A 16931-nucleotide genomic window follows, 5' to 3' on the forward strand; every position below is an offset into this window, starting at 1 on the left:
GTACCTAGTGCAGTACCTAGTACAAATATGCAATAAATATTTGTTCACAGAGTAAACCAAATGAAAAATTTCTTTTATAAGATCACAGCTATGAAAGATATATCTTAAAGATCATGTCGTTTATTTAAATCTCCATTTCCCATTTGTTTTTGGTTAAATTTTAAATTTTTGCTCATGTTCCAACTAATTATGAATTATTATAATAGTAATTGGTGAATTCTGATACCTAGAGTGAATGGACAAATTAGCAACAGTCATTTCTTTATCAAGCCCCTAATAGTGTACTTGTTGCAATTCCATCCCTCCCTACCTCTACTCTCCACTGCCGGCAGGATGCCAGGATGTCTGAAAAGCTCACATTACTCTGCCTTACTGCTATTGCTACCTGGCTGTGCCTTGGGCTGGGGTCAGCTGATTTCCTAAACTCATGACCTTGAGGTTCTTTTACTTGCTTCTAGTACTTTTTTTACAATAAACATTTTGATTTACCTATGATTGATTTGTTTACTTACATACACATGCCTACAACAAGACTAAGAGTCTAACTTATTCTAAGATTTTTTTGCCAAAAATATAATTGAATAAGCCATACTTTATCTTAGTGTTTTGTCATCATTATTTATGCATATGTATCTATACACATGTGTACACACACACATATGTACATGCATGTTCCTGGACATTCTGTTTTGATCTTCTCGGCAGATCTTATCTCCACATCATGTTATTCATTATGTATAGTTTTTATAAAAATTCAATCACTTACCACTCACAATTTAAAGTCCCTCATAGTTGTCCATTTTCTTTGGGATAAGTTTGAATAAATTTCAACTAATTTACAAGGCGATAGGCCTTCTAGGTTGCTTTAGGATATATATTAATATATTTTTTAAGATTTTATTTATTCATGAGAGACAGAGAGAGGCAGAGACATAGGCAGAGGGAGAAGCAGGCTCCATGCAGGAAGCCCAATGTGGGACTCGATCCCTGGAATCTGGGGATCACGCCCTGAACCAAAGGCAGGTGCTCCACCGCTGAGCCACCCAGGTGTCCCTATATTAATATTTGTTAAGGCTAAGGTCATTATTCTTTTTTAAATTGTGTTGGCTAGTTTTACCTGTTTATTTTTTCAGATGAACTTGAGAATGGGATTGTGATTGGCATTGGAATAAATTTTTAGATTGATCTGCCTGGAATTGGAATCTTTGCAGTTTTTTTCATCTCTTCAGTGTGCAGGAGTGTCCTCCTTGTATGTTCTGCACTCTCCTACATCTCTGAGTAAACCCTGTGGCTCTCTTCCCTCTTCACTCTGGATGCTGCCTCTGTACCCTGGGTCTTCTGCCTCAGGCAAGGCCACTCTATATTCTGATCACCTTACCTTGTCAAATGTTTAGACTCCTAGGAGGGATCTTGGAGAAGTCAGTTTTGCCTGTTTCTCAAGAGCAGCAGCATATCTCCCTGTGCCACACAGCATCTGTGCTACTTTTCTTTATCCTGGGGCAGTTCTACTTCAGGCTCAGCCTGTTTTCTGTAGTCCTTGCAATTTCTGGATTCTTGTCTTCATTGTGATGCATTTTTGAAAGGTTTTTATCTTTAGGAACCAAACCTCTGGTTAAACTTAGCTAACTCTTAGAGATTTTTCAGTTTGTAACAATATTGCCACCTGAAGATGTTATACTCAGAAAGATGCTGTATCTTTGCTTATTAATGGGAGAAAATGTACGTTAAAACCAGTGCTTCTCAAACTTTAATGTCAGTAGAAATCACCTGGGGATCTTGGTAAAATACAGATTCTGACTCAGTAGGTCTGGGGGTGGGGCCTAAGATTCTGCATTTCTAACATACTCCCAGGGAATGCCAGTGCATCTAATCTTTGGACCATCTTTTGAGTAATAGGATTTTAGGAAATGTGATCCATGACCACTGGCTTACCCTCTGGCTTCCATATCTGTTAGTTGAGGGTGTAGAATTACAGAATTAGATCTCAGTGTGGAAGGTGTTTATAGTTATCTAGACTAATCACAATACATGATCCTGTTTATATCCATGCAGTGTTCATCACATTTTTGAAACATAAATAGAATGATTTGTACTGTTGTGCAACTTCCTTTTTTTCATTTGATGGTATGTCATGGTGAATAAACAAACTTGATATGTAGCTGCAGCATAATTTGATTCACACACTCCTTTGTGGAAATTTAGATTTTTTTCAAGTTTAACATTATAAATAGTGCTATATTCTAATATAAAATACATCCTTTTGCACATGTGCAAGCATATTCATTGGCTAGATTCCAAATGTGGATTTACAGCATAGTAACATGTTTTAAATATTGATAGACATTGACAAATTACCCTCTTAAAATATTTTAGCAGTGTCTAATTCTACCAGTAACATGAGAGTGCCCATTTTCTGACATCCTCACCAACCCTGCATATTATCAATTTTTTGTTTCTTCTGTGAAATTTATTTTCCTGTCTGTTGCCTTGCTGTTGTTTTTCCATTGTGATGTTTGTCTTTTTCTAACTTCTAGGAGCTCTTTATGTATTCTGGGTATGAATCTTTGGTTATATATGTTATAGCTATTTCCCCCCAGTTGTGTTCTGCTTCCTAGTTTTTAGAGTTTAATTTTTTACTTACTCGTTTGAGAGAGAGCATGCACAAGCAGGGGGATGGGCAGAGGGAAAGGGAAAGACAGACTTCCCACTGAGCAGGGAACCTGAAGCAGGGCCTGATCCCAGGACCCTAGGATGGTGACCTGAGCACAAGACAGATGCTTAACTGAGCCATCCAGGTGCCCCTCTGCTTCCTAGTTTTTACTTTATCCTTAAAATTTGAGTAATAATACTTGTCTTGAAATTTTTTAATAAGAATGAAATATTATATAATAAAGAACCTAGCAGAATACCTGACATAGTAAATGTTAGTAAGTTTATGAATAACTTATTATATATATTTATCTTGTTATTATAATTCTCTAACTTCTTATTTCTGGGAGCTTACTGTTAATATTTCTCCATTTGGCCCAAGCTTTCATCATGAGCTCATGCTCTTTCTGCTCATCTTTTTTCAGAGTAGGTTGAGTACTAACTCTCAGTACAGCCCACCCCCCTCATTCCCAGATACCCCTTCTAACAAACCCCTGCTGGGACATACCTGAAATTACTGTACCACATTTGTCTTACTTTCTTTAATCTGCATTATTAAGTAATTTTGGGCAAAGCAAACATCCTTCTTGACTGATACCAAAGAGATTAATAGGAAAAAATAATAATCACTTAGTGAAATAGCTTCTTTCACCTTAACTCTTCACTCTTAAATGCTTTTTGGGACTTGGCATTGTTCAGGACTTGCATAGTCTGCTAGACCAGAGCATGGGACTCTTCAGAGAGAAAAGGGAAGGTTGCTAAAGGTAGCAGTGCTGGGCATGTCCTATAGCATGTGATGAGCCCTGTACAGAAAGGCAAAGACTCACTTCTGGAAAAAATTGCTAGTCTTTTGGGAAAATGGAAATTTTCTAAAATTTTACTGAAAAAGGCTATATTTGTTTTAATCATTGCTTCCTTTTAATGTTCTTTCAGAGTATACCTTTTAAAAAACTACTTGCTCTTGGATGTTAGATTTATCCTGGTTAATTTACACCTATTTTCTATGTATTTTTTGCCATTTTGAAGAAACCTACAATGTTGAATTCATATATACATAATTTTAAAGTATATATTTCATTGTTTATAATCATGTTACAATTAAAATAATGTTCATATTTAATAAGTATTTAGCCCAGCATTGAAAAATCAAAATTTGGGGATAATTTTCTTTAATCTGAACAGTTAAACTGCCAAAAATTAGTGGGTTTACAACTGAATCTACTCAATATTTTTAAATGTGTTCATTCATTGATTTACTCATGAAACATTTTTGAGAAGCTGCCATGTGCCATTTCTGGGCCTTAGTTATTAAGATTATACATATGAATAAGATACAGACTCAAGGAGTTCACATTATCATGCTATTAAAATAGATGTGGAAACTGAAAATTTAACCTGAGCAATATAAAAAACTTAATCTAAAACAGAAAATGGACCCATTACAGCTTGGGGCAAGCTGCTTAACCCTTTCAGAGCTCTGAGGTCCGTAAACAGTATCACTTTCATGGATAGTAAAAGGGAGAGTTCAGCAAGATTAATCACAGTAAAGGGTGGAAGAAAGAGGGTACCCCTCTCCTGGATTGAAGAGATGAGAGTTTTCCCAAGAATTATTATCTGAAGAGGAGATGGAAAGGTTAGCCACCATTTTGATTAATATTTACAGAATATTAACAAAACTGATATTTAGATATTAAAGTTGTTTCAGGCTACATTTTACCAGTCACAAGTTAATAAAATCTTTGAAAAACAACAACAAATCAACTACCATAGTTTGGAGAGTGTTTACTTAAAATTATGTTGACTCATGTTTGACGTTAAGATAGTTTAATCAGTTTTAAATATGTATCCAGTTGTGGATGCCTCTTATCTGATGAGTTCATCTCCTCCGCAGTTTCGGTGTCTGAACTGCTCAGCTTCGCAAGTCTGCTCTCAGGATGGCCCTTTGTATCAGGTAAGAGGCACTCACGACTGTACATATTACTACCCTCATGATGCCTGCCAAGATGGTGACTGCTTTCATTCCAAACTCAAGTTTAAGTCGTGTAACTTTGCAGAACTAATATTTGAACTACAAAACTTCATTTTTCAATTTATGTCCCCAAAGTTTCCCATTATTTGAGCTCTCTTGCATTTACCTATTTCATTTCACTGAATTATAAATGTTAAGGCCATTTATGAGTCAGAAATTTTTAATAATTACTAGTTTCAGCCCTTGAGAAATCTCCATTTTGGATATCTGCTCCCTACTTAACACTTCTTTGTATAAATTTGTGTGTGTGTGTGTGTGTGTGTGTGTTTTAAATCAGTCACCCACAAGTGAAAGATAAAATACCAGATTAGAGTAAGCTCAATGATAGCAACAACCCAGTGGCACCCTGAGTCTGCTTACTAGACCCCGCTCTGTCCTTTACTTGGGTCGTCTCTTTGAATACAGAAACAGTAGTGGACTACATTTTAATTGGGATGATAAATTGTAGTGATGCTTCTGCCTTTAACTATAACTCATACATACATGGTTTTTTGCTTTCACTCTTGGCACTGATGTCTATTTCCTTAGAAATAAAGATGTTCATAAACTCTGATCTAAAGTATTAGAGAACTGGAGTAAGACCAGATTTTTAAAAATCCTCACAAATTCCTTTTCTTTTTTCAACACTTCATAATGGATTATAGTTTTTTCACAGAGTTGGACTTAAAATTAATAAGGATGTACCTTTAGCCAAAATTCAGCTAGAAATTTTCAAGGAAAAAGCTACCACGTTTTTATTTCAAGAAAATATTATGTACATAGCTTTATACTATTTAATTTTTAAATTTAAAATGTTTTTAGACTCCATGAAATGAAAAACTTTCTAGGAAACTACCAGTGGACTAAATTTATCCATGAAGAAAGAAAATTTAAATGACTAAGTCATGAAAGAAAATATTAAAGAAATGTTTTCTCAAAAAAATTATTTTTCTCAGAGGATACATAAATTGTTTTATGGTAATGCTGTCTCAAATTTTCAAGCAATAGATTTTCCCATTCTAAATTGTTCTAAATTATTGAAAAAGGTGGAATTCTTCCAAGCTCATTTTACAAAAGTAACATAATCATGATACCAAATACTGATAGAGAATCCCCAACTAGAAAACAAGTTTCAAACTAATTTTGTATACAAAGATGAAGAATATACCAAAATCATATACTAAAAGAATAAACCAAGACCAAATAATATTTTTATCAGAAATACAAGAATGGCTTAATATTGGGGGGACAGAAATAATATATATAGTAGAAACATTCTATACACACACACACACACACACACACAGACATTTCAAAACCATTAGTAGATACTGAAAAGGCATTTGATAAAATCATTATTAAGTCCCAATTTTCCCTACCAACTTCTTGTGAAAATTTTCCAAAAAACAAGTTGAAATAGTACAAAAGAATATCCTTTACTTTTACTTAGAATTTTACCAATTAACATTCTGCTACATTTTCTCCCCCTTTGTTCCTTCTCTTCCCTTCTCCTCATCTTATTAATCTCTTTATAATTGTCTGTTGTTTCTTTGTGAAACCGTTTGAAAGTAAATTGCAAGTATCATGACAGTTGACCACTAATTATTTCAACAAAAATTTCCTAAGATCAAAGACTTCCTCATAAATAACCAAAATACCACCTCACACACAAGAAATTGAAATAGTATGTAAAATATTATAAAGATGTCACTTCTCCCCATAATTAGATTATGGAGTTTGATGTAGGTTTCAAGCACACTTTTAGCAGATTCTTACTGAACAGAATCAGTCATTCTAAAGTTCACCAGGAAGTATAAACCAGTATTTTTTTTTTTTAAACCAGAATTTCTGATCAGTCTCATTTGTCAGTAATCAGGCAGGGAGGTTGGGGGGTGGGGGTTGCTGACACGCACACTGCCACATGCTAAAATGTATCTTAAAGCTGAAGTAGTTAAAATAGGGACTGACTTAAAGCATAGACACAGGAATAAAAAGAACAGCTCAGGAACAGACTCTCTAGTACATATGAATCTATAAATAAAGAGTATTTCAAGTCAGTGGAGGAAAGAAAAGATTCACTTAGCAAATACCAATTGAGCACTTAACTGTGCACTGGTCACTTTTTTAGGCCCTGGGTAGACAGAAGTAAAAATAAGCAAAATTCTTCTTCCTCATTGAACTTATGCTGTAATGATGGTTAACAGATGAAAAATAAATGAGCGAAATTTGTAGTGTGAGAAGAAAAAGTAGATAAATAGAATATTTTAGATAAGATAGCTAAGGGAAGACTTATTTGAGGTGGTGATTCTAGATCAAAAGGAAGTGAGAGAAGTAGACATGTGTATACCTGGGATAGATGCCTTGGGTGAAGGGAATACAGTGGAAGGATCCAGAGGAGCGGTCTGTCTAGTTGCTTGAGGGTTGCAAGGAGGCCAGTGAGGCTGGACCAGAAACAGGAGTTGGTGGGTGGTGGCTGGGGTAATCAGTGAAGTTGGAATATAGATGTTGGGGGGTAGGGTAGTATGTTTTGTTTTCAATAAATTCTGCAACTTTTGGTGGTGGTAATGGAGATTCAATCCATACCTTACATTATAGGAGATTTTCATGGCTTAAAGTGGTAAATATTCAAATTGATAGGAAGAAATATAAGACTGAATAATCTCCACATGGGGATGGCCTTTCTCATTGTATATGTAAAAGGAAATAAAGACAAACCAAGTTGACTGTTAATGTTGAAAAGTACAAGGCAAAAATACCACAACTAAGGAAATATTTGTAATATATGACAGAAATAAAGAATTCATACAAATCTGTAAGACAGAATTCACCTTTCCTTAGAAAAATGAACAAAAGACATGCTAAGAGTCACGAAAGAGGGAAACAAAACTGGCTCATCAGCATACAAAAATGGTTAATTTCTTTAGAATAAATAAAATACTATTTTATGCTTATTAAATTGCCATATTAGGAGGGAAGAAATGATAGTATTCATTATTCCTGAGGCCACTAAAGAAGTATATTCATAGTTCTTTTGGAAATATAAAGATAAAATAACTTTCTTGAAGCCCAGGGTGACATTTATTGAAAAGGCTTTAAAAATGTATATGGTGTTTGAACTAGCAGTTCCACTTCTAAGAATCAGCCCTGATCATTGGGTCAAGATTAATTTAAAATCCCCAAAACAAAACAAAAGGAATAAACTAAAACATACGACAAAAGATTTATTGATAACTTAGGATGATTTTCCATAAAAGCATTATATTCATCCTTTTAAATAGTATAGAAGTCATGGAATTTTTTTTTAAAGATTTTATTTATTTATTCATTATAGTCACAGAGAGAGAGAGAGAGGGGGGGGGGGCAGAGACATAGGCAGAGGGAGAAGCAGGCTCCATGCAGGGAGCTCGACGTGGGATTCGATCCCGGGTCTCCAGGATCGTGCCCTGGGTCAAAGGTAGGCGCTAAGCCACTGCGCCACCCAGGGATCCCAGTCATGGAATTTTTTAATGAAAATTAAAATTTTACATGGACAAAATTATTTTCTAAATACATGTAGCATGATTACAGTCTTGGAAAAAAATACGTACATATGCAAAAAGACTAGAAGGATATATACTAAAATAATTATGGTAGTTCTCTCTGGATGGTGGTTATTTGATTTTGCTCTTGGTGCCTTTCTGTATTTTCAAAATCTATTGTGAAACCATGTTACTTTTACAATAAAAATTTTTAAAGAAAAGCAGTACATCAATGAAGATCAATGTTACCATTTTCTAAAGTTACCACATTTGAAATATATACTGTAGAAGTATCTTTTTTATTTTAGTACATGATGAGAATGAGGACTAGCAACTCTACATCAAGTAGATCCGTTGAGGGCAGTCACTGAACACTAGCAGGGTGATGTGCCACATTTCATGATAGTACGTGCAGCACCATTTTACTTCAGAAAGCAAATTGAAATACAAATAAAACTTAAAAGTATACCTTTCAGTTCCCAGAATTGTAAAACTTTTCAGTAAACTTCATGTGTCATCATAGAACAAACACAAATGGTTACTTGGAGAAAACCAAACCATTTTCAGCCAAAACCAGAGAATCCTGACCACTGATAACTAAGCCATTTTACTTCACTCTCTACCTTCGTCCCAGTAGAATTGGTGATGGATTCTTCTATATATTATGGATTCTAGACCAAGTGACTTATTTGCCAAAAGTATGCAGATTCAACAGAATCCAAAATAGAAAGTAAAGCTAGGAGAGTGTTGTGACAGTGGGCAAGCTGCCACTTGGGCCAGGGAGAATGGGAAGTAGGAAAGTTAGGTAGGATGTCTGGGCAGCAGTCTACAGCTAGCTGAGCTTCAGAAGACCCAGGGAGTGGCAGTCCGGGTGGTTTCAGCGGTTTAGCGCCACCTTCAACCCAGAGCCTGATCCTGGAGACCGGGGATCGAGTCCCACATCGGGCTCCCTGCATGGAGCCTGCTTCTCCCTCTGCCTGTGTCTCTGCCTCTCTCTCTCTCTCTCTGCGTCTCTCATGAATAAATAAAATCTTTTAAAAAAGAAAAGACAACCCAGGGAGTTTTTTTTTTTTTAATAAAATGCAGATTCCTGTGCCCCACTCCCAGATACTCTGATTCAGAAGGAACAAAATTTACACCAAAATAGATTTAGACCATGGAAATCTTGAGAGACCGTGACTTTTACTCCAGCCCTCAGAACTAGTGGTGGCATCACCTCAAGTCCTCGACTGGGAAGGGCAAGACCTAGAAATTGTTATTTCCACCCTCCAGTCGCATCCTAAGCTGAATGGAAAAAGACTCCAATGACAAGTCTTCTCACTATACAGCCTAGCTATGTATGATCAGTATAGAACCTCAGTCCGTCTCCCTCATCTATATGAAAGAGTTCACAATTTCCTGTCCTGGATTTTTACATTCACCTACATCAAGATGAAGAGGAGCTGTCAGTGACAGTTTCCACACTTTCTTGGTTTTGTAAAAGGAGCTCCTCAAAATTTCATTTAATCTGCAGCCTTCAGAAAAGCAAAACCATTGGTTCTCCAGACCTTTCTGACTCTGTGATGTTTAGGTCTTAATGATACGGTCAAACTATAGGGGAAAACAGCTAAGGAAGTGGTGGGGTGGCCTGTGCTTCTCATCAGCAGGAAGCACTTCCCTCTCCAGTGTGCTGTCGTAGGATCCCTTTGCAATATTCAAGCAATGAAGGACCATCGAACCTTTCAATCATGTAAGAGTCCACAGTGAACATATAACAGTATCAATGGACTGTTGAAAGGATTGAAAAAAAAAAAAAAGGATTGAAAGGAGGTTCCACGTAGCATCTACTTGTTTTTCAGGTTTAAAGGACCATTAGAGTGTAAATGTTAAAAAGAAAAAGGTGTCAAGCTTAACTTAAAATTGTGATTTGTGAAAACTACCCCAGTTTCATAGATTCACAGCAAGACGTCTTTGTTAACTTGTGACTCAATGGCTGTCAAACGGCAGCACTGGATAGAGTCCAGCCCCCCCTCCCAAGTTTCATGACTGATTGAATGAATGCCTTTATGCAGAATCAGAGTCTTCAGGCCTCCCCTGGCCCTGCCCCTCCCTACGTGTTACAGTAGTAAGTCACACACCCAGCTAGTGTGACATCAGCGAGACTTTGAACTTGACTTTGTTACATATTACGGAAAACTTGACTGATTCTGAAAAAATAGCAATTTAAAATTAATTTTAATGGTAACTATCTCTATTTAATTGTCATAATCACTAGTACCAGGAAGTATTGTAAGTAATAACCCTGCATTAATATCTCATATGTAATCTTTATTGTTTTCATATAAACACAGTCTTATTCATCATCATGTTTCTATTTTATAGTCCTACCCCATGGTATTGCAGTATCGACCAAGAATTGATTTCGGTTAGACCAAGGGGCCTTGATCCCACTGAGATGAATCCTGCACTTTGTTTACTCATCAACAGATCGCACAGTGAACGGTGTGTGGACGAGAGGGACACAACCAGATTTTCAGCATGCAAATAAGGCCATTGTCTGTCTCTAAGTTGTCAGTTGCATTTATGTTGTTTCTATTAAGAGTGAACCAAGTGCCATTCTGCTACTGAACCACCCGCATAAGGTATCTGTGCTGTCTCACCATGTACCATACAAGCCAGGGTTGAAATCAGCTAGGTGTGCAGCCATGATTCAGCCTCCCGCATATCTTGCTTGCTTGTCCTGAGACTGTTCTGATGTTTGATTACACTAGTACTATGACTCAATCTGTGTGGTGTTGCAGTTTTCACATACTTAATATTTTATTAATTTTTGTTTAAAATAGAGTACTGTACAAGAAATAATTATTGTATCTTGAAGTTATTTTGTATGGGAAAGTATTTAGAAGAGTGGTTTGTGAGCCACTGTCCTGTTCTCAGTAAGCTTTTTGTGTGCAAAATAGTTCACTCTTGAGTGTTCAAGTCTTTGGGAAAGAATTCCAATTATTCTTATCATTAGAGCACATTATAGCTGTAGACATTTTAAGTCCTCCGGCGGTGTAGTCTACCAGTTGCACAGGAGGGCACATTAGCCCTCCAGGTTGAACATGTGTGTGACTCCATGGAGACCTGAAGTTCAATTCATACCCATTCGAGACATTAACAGCTGGTCACATTTACTCTAACAAAATGGATGCATCAGTAAGGTCGATCTTTCATAATGCCTTATGAAAGCAGGTGCTGCTTCATGAAACGTCACTGTGTAGCCCTTTTTGTATATGCATCCTTATATTGTGGCTCCCATTTAACAAGTAGTGTCTCTCTTTTTAAGTTGGCCTTAGGTGAGTGTCATTGTGGCATGCAGAGGGTAATGATGATTTTAAGTATTAGGATTTTTAGAGAAGATAACATTAACCATTTTATGGATTTCAGAAGTCTCAAGGCAATTATTAATTAAAACTGTTAGTTACCTGTCACATTTCCAAACCATATGCATAAAATAGAGTAAATGCAGTATAGTAGGTAATATGCTAACCAAAATTAATGGTTTGAGGATATTTCATTTTAGATCCTGTAGTAATCAGAGGGAAACGGGATTGTTTTATACATAAATTCATTAAGGTCAGAGCTGTGATAATGTCCTTGATTTTGCAGTTTTGTTAATAAGTCTTCCATTCATTTTGAGATTAGTCTGCAAGTCAAAGAAAGTCTTGTTACCTTAAATTACATGAAGAATTTCATTTTAAACCTTTTAAAATTTACAGTTGTTTTCAGAAAACTTCTTTGGAAATTAAGTTTTATTACTTGCTTCAAAATAAACAAGTTAACCTCTGAAACTTAGGAAAAATCTTGAAAGTTAGGAAAACTCTGTTTTAGAAATCTGACACGAGCACAATCTGTGTGGTACACACATAGTTTTTATACTGTATACATTGTAGATGTGCTACATTTTCCAGTAAAATGTATCACAGATAATGCCTTCTGAATATCAAAATGCTTCTTAGAAATAACATTGTTTAACTCTAAAAAACAAAATACAGCTAAATCTTGATGCATTTCACAACATATAAAAGTCTGAAACTTCCTAATTACCTTTTCCATGTGTCTTTGTTTCAAGTTAGAAAGTCAGTATTAAAGTCTTCTACTGTTTTTGTTTTGACGTCTGTGAAAAAGGTTATGGCAATGCTTTCTGAATTTCATTTTGTTATATTGTGTTTGTGCCTGGAAGGACTCAAAAGCAGAATTTAAAAGGCAGATTTTTGTTAACACTTTAAAAACGGTTAGAACAGATCATTATATTCAACCAAAAACAATTTACTCTCCAGATGCAGAAATTATTTTGCTGTGTTATGAAACCCAATTCCCTGACATCCCTAAGAAATTTTAAAATTATGAATGTGTCACATCTAGGTCAGTGATTAAAATAGTGCTTTACATGTGGAAGTTAATTAACTCAAAATTAATTGAGAGTGCATTTTTAAAAACCACAAATGAGACCTGCGTGTTTTTGGGTCCCCAGCCAAAACTTAGAGCCTTAAATGAGTTTTGTATACCTGATCTCTTTAAATTTGGCCTGTTGCTGCCTCCACTCCTTTAATTTCACTATTTTCCAAGGAAATATATAGGAAGCAATTATGGGATTGAGAATAGTTTTGTATAAAATTCCTTTATTCAATGTTAACACGCTAACATTTTTATTGAAATGCAATGGAATATGTGCCAAAACATGTGAAAGATAACCTTACATAAAGAAGGGCATCAGTTACAAGTTAGGGAAAGGTGCACATTTTATGATGGTCCCAAGTAATACAGTGTTACTATTAAGAACCATAGACTTCTTCAACAAACCTCTTTTGGTATATTCAACTATAATTTTCTAAGTATGGGACTACTTTCATGTCAAGCAATACACTAATTATCCCCTAAGCCAGATTATGGAATTTGCAAGAAACCAGATGCAGAAAAAATATACAGGCAACTTTTGTGGTCCATTTTATAAACTTAGGGTGCTAATAAATCTCTTTGTATAAACAACTTATAGAAATAATCATCTGAATCTGCAAAATTGGAGAATCAAACTAAAATTTTTTTAATCTGTTGTTCAAAATAACTTTACTTCCATAAAAGATTTTATAATCTGCTTTCTCTGCCTTAGATATCAGAGACATCAGAGAGTCAAGGAACCTCAGATATAAGACTGTGGTCCATAGATACCACTTTAGCTGGAGTGAACAGACCCATTAATAGAAAAATCAGAATACGGCCCTTTCTCTAGATTAACTGAAACACTGTTAAGAAGTATAAGAAAATAAACTAAAAGGCTCATTGATGAGGTAATATAAGGTCATTCAGTCTGGGATACAGGTACCTTGGGTAATGTCTTTTAATTACTTTCCTAAAAGTGTATTTCTTTAGTCTCTTTATTCATTGGAAATACGTCCCATACAAATATGCCACATTTTATAAATGTAATGAGTTTGCTCTACTACCTTATATACTCTAATCTAAATTTAAGCAACTCTATAAGGGGGAAAAGTGTGTTATATAATATTGTGAACTGTTTAGCTTTATTGAAATATTTAAGAGAAAGTGCCTCATTGCTAAAGTGCATTTCTGTTTAGATTTACTGCATAAATTTTGAGTTATCTGTTCCTGTCTCTTATGAATGGTTTTGTATCTAACTAGGCACTCATAAGTTTGAGTAATCTCTTTTTGAAAGATTTTCATAAGAAATAGAGATCACCAAAGACCTTCTACTGTTCATTAATAACCATGGTAAGACAGAGAATTTTAACAGTTTGGAGGTTGGAATCTTTTAGGTTGCAATTTAATTTTATATAGTTAGGCAATAACCTTGAGTAACTGCTAAAATATCACCAAAGAAAGATTTGAAGCTGATTTTTGTGATGAGATCAATCAAATGGAGGTTTTTCTTGCAATAATCAGAACACACTTCCTTTCAAATATGTCCCTTGTTTTCCCAGTACCACTTGATAGGTCTTAGGAAATCCTCAAAGATGAGAAAGAGATAAACACCACAATTGGCTTTCCCTTGGATGCAAGTGGAAGAAATGGATCCTTTGAAAAGAAAACTGAAATGGAGATTTTAATTCTAATTTGAGAAGCTCCTTAATTCATTTCATGCAGCCCATATAAATTAAAATTATGCTTATTTAGTTCCTGGATTCTTAACATGAGAAATTTTATTAAAGGCAGACTTTGGTAGAAATGCTGACCATGCTTACATGTATAGAAAATAGTACATTCTATTGGATTTACATAAGTAAAGGCTTTTTTTTTCCTTAAAAAGTAACTCTTTGGCCTATTTCTCAGTGATTACTTTGTAATTAGAATTTAGCCATATAGCCAAACTTTGACAAAATGGGTCCCAGATCAAGAGTGTATACATCAAGTTAAGCATTGCCCTCCCACCGTTCTCCTTGGGAGCTTACCCTGTCACCATCTTGAAGGTAAGGCTCACATGATGCAGTCCTTCTGGTAGCTGGGTAAGCTTCTCGGATGCACTCTGCTACATACTCTGGTTTATCATAAGGAATTGTCCAGCAGGCTAAGCTTTATACCGAGATGTTAGTTATAGGAATTACAAAAATGAATGAGTTTGCCATAACTTTAATGTTTGGGACTAGAAACAAAAACATGAAAATGTTAGTAATACTTTTAAGATATAGATATATATCCCTGCAATAAGGAACATAACATGTATGCCACATCTGGTCTATGAAAAACTGAAAAATATTAAAGAAGAGCTCAGAAACCCCTTTGAAAGCACAAAATAACCAACCAGTTTTGGATTTACTTGATATACCTAGTTCTACATGTAGTATTTCAGTGGAAAAACATCAGGTTGAAAGTTCATTAAAATGTGCTTAAATATACATTTAAGATTTTCATGGTTTTCTTCTTCTCAAAGCAAAGGCATTTTCCCAATAATTTTAAATGATTCTCTTCCTTTAGTCTTCACAAGTAGTATGTTTACTATCCTTACTGTATTTGCAAATAGAATTAAAATGCTTGAGTACTTCCTTTTCAGAAAGTTATGAAATTAAACAAATATATTTTAAATGTTCATTCAAATATGTATACCCATTATGCCCCTTTTTCTAGGATTCAATACTGAGACAATGATCTGAAATGCCTTTATCTTTAAATATAGAATCAAGTGAAACAGAGATGTTAAAATACTGGGTCTAGTTTGCTTCCATCTTTCAGAGCTTCGTGGCGTAAGAAACTAACCTAGAACAAAATGAAGATTAAATATTCCTGGGCAATGTAGAGCTAGTAAACAGATTATCTATCCCTAGACTTCACCTCAGGCCACTGGAGCAGAAGTTCTACACACTAGAAATGTAATGGGATCAGCCTAACATTTGGGGGGTTCGGTTTTCTTTTGCTGTATTTTTTAGAATGGGGATGGGGGCCTAAGTGTCCTTACGAAGCTGCGGCCCATGACAAGAGCTTGTGGGAGGGCGCCAGCCTTCCGCTGCGCTCCTGCACCTGGCAGCGCAACAGCAAAGCACCAGTTTTTAATCGAGCAGCCCTCACATTAAATAAAACCATCATAGAATCTATTGTACAGTTATGTTGCTAATTTTCCTTTGAAATATAAAATATTTTAAGCTTTTTTTGTCAAAAGTGGTAACATCTTAATACAAATAAAAACCTTTTTGTGGTTGTAAGATTTAGCTTATAAATCATTCAAATTGAAGTGAAAGATTACCAGGTCATTGTTAATGACTTAGTCTATTAAGAATATATGTATTTTTGTAAAGGAAAAGCACTTGTAGATATTTAATCAGTACAAGATATATGTCTGTTTTGCAGAAAATAAAATGCTGCTTAGAGATTCTCTTTAAATATTTTTTATTTTTGTGCTCAAATGTATTTTCTGTTGATCAATGGAATGTTCTGTATAAAAGCTGTATGGTTGTACCGTTGGGCTAGATTCTTTTGTTTTTTAAAATCTGGACTTAGCCAAGTATATTTGACCATGTTAAAAATAGTATCTTTGTTATTAAAATTTTGATTGCATAATTTATTGTTGTCTGTCATCTTCAATATTAGTTGTAGGTTGCAGCCTCAATTTCTACTGTAGCAAATTTTATTAAAATTTGTTGAATATTTGAGATCATAGCTACTCTCTCAAGACTCTTGAGCTGCTTAGTTTTAAGACAGTAGGCTGCCCCTCAAGGAATACTTGAGGTCTGCACACACACATATGCTTTAGAACAATTTCTTATTTTGTTAGCTTAATCAAATCTAAATAACCCTTTGAAAGTAACTGAGTATCAAAAAAATGCCCAAGTGAATTGAAAGCCAGACTGCTTTCTTCGGCCCATTAGAGAACAGTTCTGTGTTATTACCCCTGTGTGTTCTTGCCCCAGGAGTTCAAACTAGGCTAACGTCAGGGCTTGGAGTCGGGGTGTGACAGTGATTCAGCTCTCTCCCCCATTGTCCCGTTGGCACCGGAGCTCTGTCTGATATTACTAGCTAGAAGTGGAGGTGGCTCGAAACCCCAGGCCATGGAAGGAGAGGTGGAAGGTAGCAGCCTCTGAGTATGGTTTGCCTCTTCCTTTTAGCCTCATCCTGTTCAAGGCCATTGCAAGATGGGAAAAAACCACGGAGGACCGTGCATGGGAAGTGCGCAGAAAGGCAGCACACGTTACTTTTGTCACGTGTCATTGGCCAGGACTCAGGCACATGGCCTCCCCTACCTGCTGTGCCAGTCTCAGAGAAACCTGGAGGACTGTAGAGTCAACCCC

At 35.7% G+C, this 16931-nt stretch overlaps 1 protein-coding gene across 5 annotated transcripts in view; it reads left to right on the plus strand.

Annotated features, from left to right (window-relative positions):
- The window catches only part of PCGF5 (polycomb group ring finger 5), a 117981-nt gene extending 101778 nt beyond the window's left edge, over positions 1-16203 (plus strand). For 3 of the 5 annotated variants that reach the window (XM_072739491.1, XM_072739493.1, XM_072739492.1), the window contains 2 exons: positions 4541-4600; positions 10537-16203. In XM_072739491.1, coding sequence (XP_072595592.1) covers positions 4541-4600; positions 10537-10584 — 108 coding nt within the window. In that variant the 3' untranslated portion in view covers positions 10585-16203. The remainder of the gene's footprint in view (positions 1-4540; positions 4601-10536) is intronic. The other 2 variants (XM_072739494.1, XM_072739495.1) reach the window with 1 other exon arrangement.
- Positions 16204-16931: the final 728 nt, after the last annotated feature.

The sequence above is a fragment of the Vulpes vulpes genome, chromosome 15, assembly GCF_048418805.1.
Source record: "Vulpes vulpes isolate BD-2025 chromosome 15, VulVul3, whole genome shotgun sequence".
Taxonomy (NCBI): Eukaryota; Metazoa; Chordata; class Mammalia; order Carnivora; family Canidae; genus Vulpes; species Vulpes vulpes.